Source organism: Phaethon lepturus, unplaced genomic scaffold (assembly GCF_000687285.1).
Source record: "Phaethon lepturus isolate BGI_N335 unplaced genomic scaffold, ASM68728v1 scaffold10096, whole genome shotgun sequence".
NCBI lineage: Eukaryota > Metazoa > Chordata > Aves > Phaethontiformes > Phaethontidae > Phaethon > Phaethon lepturus.
This window is the reverse complement of record NW_010545537.1, coordinates 1-7,980: the sequence shown is the minus strand read 5'-3', so window position 1 is coordinate 7,980 and position 7,980 is coordinate 1. Positions and strand designations below refer to the sequence as shown.

Sequence of the window (7,980 nt, the reverse complement as noted above, 5' to 3'; positions counted from 1 at the left end):
TCTGACGCGTCGAAAACCTGCCCGCTACCGTTGCGTTGAAAGTTAAGCCCTCCAATCAGGTGTATTGCGAACTGCTCACTGCAACTGGACGCAGAGGGCTGCCTGCTGCAGAAGTTAACGGTTTAAACTATCCCCGAAGAACCTGTTTTTATTGTGCGCCAAAGCTCGGATCCGACACTTGGGAAGACGGCTGCTACACAACTGCCCGACCGAAGCCACGCCACTGTTCAGAACGACCACAACGTCTCGGTAATCTCTCAGATCACTTCAGTGTCCCTTTCCTGCTTGTAAAATCGTTCCTGATAAGACATCCAGATCTTTTTCAGTAGAAAAATAAAATGACTCGATTCTACGGCCAAGTTTGCAAATGGCTAATTGAGAAAAATAGTCCAATGGTGCAGACATCAAGTACGTTCAGGAAAATCCTCCTCAATCACAAATCAATACATAGTGTGTTCTTCCAACCTCCTCACCCTTACAGGTTTTTATTGAGCTATTAGTATACAATCATTTATAACATTAAGGAAACGACTTTATTGTGAATGCAATATTTCATTCTTCAACAGTGGCCAACGAACTATCGTCCATACTTATTCTGGACCTCCACGCTGTAAAAGAAAAGCGGACAGTTAATACAGTCCACTAGAAGAATGGACAATGGAGATCAAATCTTTTGCACCATTACAAAAGAACAGAGTTCTAGTTTTAACTTCAGATTTATACATTGATTTTTAAACTATGTAAGAACATGCACAGAGTGTCAAATATCAGCATCTATCAGCAACAGCTCTGCTTTTTTCAGGGGAGAATACCACAATATCAACACTGAGAACTGTACAGAACAAGAGTAGGTTTTTCTTGCCTTCCATGTACAATGCTTATTTGCAAATATGCAGAAAATATTTATATCAAGTTGAACAAAATGTTTCCACTGCTAGAAATACAAGAGTTAACTTACTAATAAATAACTTACAAAAAATTATTTTGGACTTTGATCACCAGGTGATCAAAGTCCAAATCGCCTTTGCTGGTCTAAGAGCAGACTCCTGTGCTCCCGTCCAGTACATTCAAATTGCACATAAAACAGTTGTTACAACACAGGTAGTGACAGTGATTAATGTAGGCTACAACTATGGCTAGCTATCTGCATGTTTGTTTTAAGTCCGTTTCTCTCCACTCAGCAACACCACAAGCTACTGATTAGTGAGAGTTGGGTACCTTGTGTATTAAGAATTTGTAGTTTGGGTATTATGCATCAAAGCCATGAACGCTAGGAGTGCACCCTTACCAAGAATTACAATGCAATACCATATCTGAAACTCTGAAGAAGGTGTAGAAATCAGCTAAATGCTAGGTAGATACAGACAATACACACCAATAAATGAAACTTACTTGAATAAATTCAATCTCTTCATCTGACATAAGTTTCCTTCTGTATTTCTGAGGTAAGGTTCTTGCTAATTCAGAAGTGTCGGGTGTACCTTGTACTCTACTAACAGATGAGATATTTTGAAATGCCAGTGATCTGCCTCCTACAGACTCCTGTGCTTTTGAAGCATGGAGAGATGGCACACTTGCTTGTAGAGATTCCTGTACTGAAACCCAGATTGCAGAACCATTTACAGAGATATAACAAGACTGTAAAATCAATGAGCAGCCAATAAAGTAACCAGTTACTGACAATTTTCTTCATTAAAACAAACACTTAAAAGAATTAAGACACTCTACTTCTCACAACCTGCATTCTTGTTAAATGTATCAAGAGCACAGCGAAAAAATTCTGACAGTAAAAGAAAGCGTCTAGAAATAGAATTGTAAATCAGCATATATCTTAACAAAGGCTTTTTCACTGGGAAGCTGTACTTAAGGAAAAAGCATAAAGTACCATAAATATGTGTGTGGAGGCAGTTATGTAGAAAGGTAACTAAGACAAATAACTAAGATCCACTGAGATGATGCTTTTTGTTTACTGCGACTGTAAAGCCAGACAAGTGGAAAAAAGGTGGAGGCTTATACAAAGATAAAGCTCACAGCTATGACATACCACGACATGCAATGCAGTGTTCTACCCACTTTTTATATTACAAAATGGCATACCAAATTTTATTAATGATGTGCAGAATGACCACCAAGCATTGGGCATCAGCAATCAATGTTAATGAAATGCAGAGACCAAGGAGCACATGAACTACTTTACAGGCGAGGGCCAGGAGCTAGGCTCAAGGAATTCACATTAGAGAAGCTGCCTTGAGTTTGAGGATAGGAGAAGAGATGACAAAAGGGCAGGGCTGTCAAAGTCAGCATTCTGAACCTTACGTCTGTCCCACCATGGCTGATTTTACAATGGAAGTACACAATTACCCCACCAGGCAGGATGGAGTCTCACAGCAATATGCTTACTTCATAAGCACTCAGACCTTTATATATAAGGTTCAAACACCTGATAAAAGCCGAATGCTTCCACAGGAAGTCCTTCTCAGTGCTCCTGAAAAATGAGGAAGACAAATGCAACACCCAAACAGCTGTGACAGAGGGACTATATAATTGTAAAATAAGCAGCATCAAGACTGGATAAGTCAAAGAATGTGAGGAGTTAAAATACCACAGCACCACCTGCCTCTCTCCCTCCTGCCTCCAACAAGATCAGTGAGGACAAAAGGAGAGGAGCCAGTTTTAGCCATAGTGAGTCTGAGTCAATGGCAGGATTGGGACATCAAACATCTGCTGCAGTGTGATCAACCCATCATCGGTAAGAAAAAAAAGCACCACTGAGCAGCATATTCAGAAGTTCTCAGGCAGAAGACTGTATACAAAAGTCCCAAGTTGATCAGGCGGTACAGGAACAACAGAAGGTCCCGAACAGAGGAAGAAGGAAGAGAGCCTATCAGAAGGAGCAGATTCTGAACAGGGAGCAAAGTATTTTTGTTTCAAGAAATAACATACCTTATAAATGAAAAAACAAGAAACAGTTTCTCCTAGTTTGTTTCATACACCACAGAAATGTCTAGGAGATTTACCAAAGATTCTCCTCTGTTCTACGTTTCAGTGTGAAGTGCAGTTGGAGTAGATGCATTAGCCAATTAAAAACATCAGCAGTCAAAACCCAGAATCAGATTTAATACTGCTGTGGCTTTAGCTCAGTTATAGTCTCTACTGTATTTTTCCCTCCCCTGTTTGAGACCATCACGTTGCAGTAGCAATACTGTAAAAGAATATGGCTGGCCCTACAAGCTTAGTCTTGATCTGCAGGGCTCTGGTTATGTAGAACCAACAGTCTGGTACAGTGAAACTCAGCTATTGCTACAGCATTCATGCAAGATGAAGTAGATTGCAATTTACTAATGAGATGACAGAACCTGGTTAAGGTAGAAAAGTCTAACATACTTAAAAGATATAGTCACAAAAATCTTCTGATGCAGAGAAGACAAGAGGTAAGTAATATTTTCAAGCCTTTGCGAAAGCTATTCACAGGCATGAGAAGTGGTGCATTTATCTGAACATACAAAATTTTGACAGGAAGTTATTACAGAACATAGATCCTAAAGAGTTCACAGGTTAAGTCAGAAGTGGCACTGATACGTACTGTAGATACTTCGTAATGTTAACAGATAAACTAAACAAAAGCTAAATCACAAATGTGATAATGCTGTGGCAAATAATGTGGTATGGTTATAATTTCTAAAGTAGTGAGAATAACATAACAGACCGTCTTAAGATACCACCTATTTTAGTATTTTCTTTATAGTAGCTAGTATGGTGCTATGTTCTGGATTTGTGCTGAAAAGTGTTGATAATACAATAATGTTTTTGTCATTGTTGAGCAGCGCTTATACAGAGTCAAGGCCTTTTCTGCTTCTCACCCCACCAGTGAGTAGGCTCTGAGAGCACAAGAAGTTGTGAGGGGATGCAGCTGGGACAGTTGAGACTGTCCTATCTCAACCCACAAGTTTTCTCACTTCTATTCTTCTGATTCTCTCTCCCATCCCATCGGTGGGGAGTGAGCAAGTGCCCGTGTGGTGCTTAGTTGCTGGCTGGGGTTAAACCGCAACAGTCCTTTTTGGCACCCAACATGGGGCTCAAAGGGTTTGAGATAACGACAGATTTGACTGGAATGTGCTGGATCGAATTTATAGCTGTTATTGCTGTTTACAGGCTCCTGGGCTTGCCAGGGGGCTTGCTTACCTTTATATTAGACTGTAGTGCTCATCAGTGGTTGCTTTTTCTTCTGCTGTTTGCCCAACTGCCTACATCTTACTGTGCTGTGCCTGGGAACACTCTGATAAACAGCAATGGCCAAGCAGCTGGCCAGGACATCACTGTGGTTTGCACTACTATGGTGGACAGGCAGGAACTCCAGCGTGAACTCAAGCTGAAGGGCCTGAGACCTGTGGGTGAGTTCACACAGGAACAGGACACCCCAAAGCATCTGTGGCCATGCATCAGTCCACAGCAGAACAGATACATCTTGAAGCAACTGTGGCCATGGTTATGTCTGTGCTACAGCAGGTATACCTCTGAAGCGGTTGTGGCCCAAGGATAAATCCATGCCATAACAGGCACGCCTCAAAGCAACTGTGATTGTGGGTAAGTCCACGCCACTGGAGAGACTGAGGCTGACAGGTAAGGCTCCACTTACACCCCTATGGGACTGCAGTCTGTGGATAAGCCCAAGCCAGAGCAGGGGCAAGAGGAGTTTGTTGCAATGTTAAACCCAATGGTCCAATCCAAAGGGGCCAGGGGTAGAGATGGTAATGCAAATACCTTTAAATTGCTGTAACCCAGCATGTGAGTTGCTTGTTATGGGAATTACTATAGCAGGAACCCCTTGTTGCTACCCAGGCTAGGAGGAAGGGGAGGAGTTCATTGAAATGTTAAACCCTATAACGTGGCCCAAAGGGGACCAGAGGTGGAGACTGTAATGGAAATACCTTTAAATTGTTGTAACCCATGGTTTGAGTTGCATGTTATAGGAATTACTATAGCAGGAACCACACAAACCAGTAGAGGATAAGCCTTACAAGAGCAGTGCAAGTGCAGCACTGACCTGACCTACCTTTGGTGCCTAGAAACATCATGCAACATATCACCTCTCCTGTTCCGAGTGACCACCATAACAGATGGAGCCCAAAGTCATGGATTAAATTAACTCAGTGGACATCGGTGGGCATTTTATAGACATTTTACAGGCATGGTCCATAGACTAAGGGAATGATAGCTATGTATTGTATGAAAGTATGGCAAGGGGGGTGGCGATTAATGAGGTTGTATTGGATAGTATGGTACCTGTGCATGACACAAGTGGGATGGAATAAGGGGTGGAAAATTTACTGGTTTTGCTGGGATAGAGTTATTTTCTTCGTAGCAGCTAGTATGGGGCTACGTTTTGGATTCATGCTGGAAACAGTGTTAATGGCGCAGGGATGTTTTAGTTATTGCTAAGCAGTGCTTACGCAAACTCAAGGCCTCTTCTGCTTCTTACCCCACGAGCCAGTAGGCCAGGGGTGCAGTGGAAGCTCGGAGGGGACACAGCAGAGACAGCTGACACCAACTGAGCAAAGGGATATTCCATACCATATGATGTCATGCTCAACATATGAAGCTGGGAGAAGAAGCGGGGGACACACACACACACACACATTTGGAGTGATGGCATTTGTCTTCCCAAGTAACCATTATGTGTGATGGAGCCCTGCTTTCCTGGAGATGGCTGAATACCTGCGTGCTGATGGGGAGTGGTGAATGAATTCCTTGGTTCGCTTTGCTTTGCTTGCATGCGCGGCTTTTGCTTCACCTATTAAACTGTCTTCATCTCAACCCATGAGTTTTCTCACTTTACGCTTCCGATTCTGTCCCCATCCCACCAGGGGGCAGCAAGCAAATGGCTGTGTGGGGCTTAGTTGCTGGCTGGAGTTAAACCATGACAGTTTCAAATACTTTGACGACTCAAAAGGAGTATTAAAACAACAATGCTTATAAAACTTTGGTGTTTAAATATAACAGTATTGGGAATCCTATAAATACCAACAGAAATATATGTGTAAAAATTAATGTCAAAGATTGCAATGAAATTAATTTTTTCTCAGCATTAATTAGTAGCACAAGGAAATACTTCTTAAACTATACAGTGGGATAGCTATCCCAGCTATAATCATGATTTTAAATACCACATACATAGTACCACATACATAGCACACACTAAGAAAAGAAGAAATGAGGAAAATGCAACATCATTTCTGCAAGTATCACCTAATACTTAAAGCTGCTTTGAACTGATGTGGGCATAGCAATTTCTGGCAAATATTAGTATTTGGAAAAATAGACTTTGCATATTAGAAAAACAATGTTTGTGAATCTGCCTTGACCAAGAAATAGACAAGCATCTATTATGTCAATTCCCACAGCTGTACAGAGTCTGAAATGGAAGTATTGTCACCGAAATCGGGAATAAACCTCGTAACACCAATGTAGTGTTAAAAGGCAGGCATTCTTTATTCACGGCGCCGGGAACACGGGGGATAGCTCCTCCTAAATCGTGTTCGCTCAATCAGTTCAAAAGTCAAACATTTATAGGTCTATGATTACAAAATTAATACATATTCATCAAGTATCCATTCAATGATTGGTTAAGTATTCCTCGCCTACCATGTAAATGACCACGCATGCTCACTATAATTTCTTGGGATTTTACTTCCTTAATCTTTTGAGTCGGAGGGTTTCTTGAGTGGGTGGTCTCTGAGTCGGTGGTCGCGATCTCCCCCTGCCGGAATTACCTTTCCTGCAAAGTTCACTTAAGCTTGGCAACACTCAATAGACTTTCACGGGCTGTCGGCTCAATATGTAATCATTTACCCCACAGTCCTTTGTTTTAAGACAGGACTATAGAATGAATAATTACCTACCCACCGGATCACCGAACTGACCGAGGTGTTCCTTCTTGTTCCTAACTACTTGTTCCATAATATCATGATCACAATGTTACACTTAACTCCTTGATAATTAAATCAAGATGGGAAGGGTTAGGTGGGTTCTCGAGCAGCATTGCTGGTGCATAATGTTCTTATAGTTACAACTTGCTACAAATTCACAAACCTATTTTCTAACCCTATTTTATTTTAATTCCCTACCACTTTGGTTACAGTATCAAAGAGTTGCCTTCAAACTAACACAACTATGTTTCAGAAACCCTGCCCAAAATCAGCTGAGGTGCATAGTTGAAACAGAAGAATTGTGCACTGGTTCTTATATAAAACATATAATGCAAAGAAATGTGGCGCAAGTTGTATCTATAGATGAAATACTTACTTTTGGGTTTAGGACTACTTTTTCTGTCTGGGAACTTAATTAACGGAGTATGTGGCTTGACTACCTAGAACAAGGCAAGGTAGTAGGAGAAACAAGGAGAGTAAAATATAATTCTAGACACACATTACCTTTGCACTAACAAACTGAACATAGAACACATTAAACAACCACTTCTATACTGCCGCTTTCTGCACCACCACTCTGATAAACTTACTACTTATTAAAGGTCTATGATTACCCCAGAAGTTTCACCTCTAAAAATATTCCCCCACCCTAATGTCCAGAGCAGTAAGAAGCATTCTGTTCCTTTTCTCACAGTGATCAGTGTGCATGCACGTGCAGAAACTGCTACCTCAGTTGCATAAATGGAATTATAAAATTGTAGCACACGGAACTGCTAGCTGTGCTTTGCCTGTACATATTTATTCAGCTGTCTGGACAAGACTGACTAGTTCCATTAAGAAAAAGCTATAAATTGTAAAGTTTAGTAGTCGAAGCCACACTGCTTATTTTTGAAACACAACTTCGGAAGACTCCATGTCTCACTTTCACCTTGAAGGGAGATGGCTTAGAAAAAGAGCTTAAACGGCAGACAAAATGCTGCGGGCTGCACCTTCGCATCCTTTTGTAACCGAGAACCTGGCAGCAGCGTCAAATAACCCGCGACAGCGGGCGGGC

General features: G+C 41.4%; 1 protein-coding gene across 1 annotated transcript; it reads right to left on the bottom strand.

Annotated features, from left to right (window-relative positions):
• Nucleotides 1-480: 480 nt before the first annotated feature.
• Nucleotides 481-7,366, bottom strand: LOC104616049 (28S ribosomal protein S36, mitochondrial-like; the record flags this gene model as incomplete). Its single annotated transcript, XM_010288985.1, has 3 exons — nt 481-608; nt 1,393-1,595; nt 7,303-7,366. Coding segments are annotated over 3 exons (285 nt in total), but the record flags the coding sequence as incomplete, so codon positions are not given.
• Nucleotides 7,367-7,980: the final 614 nt, after the last annotated feature.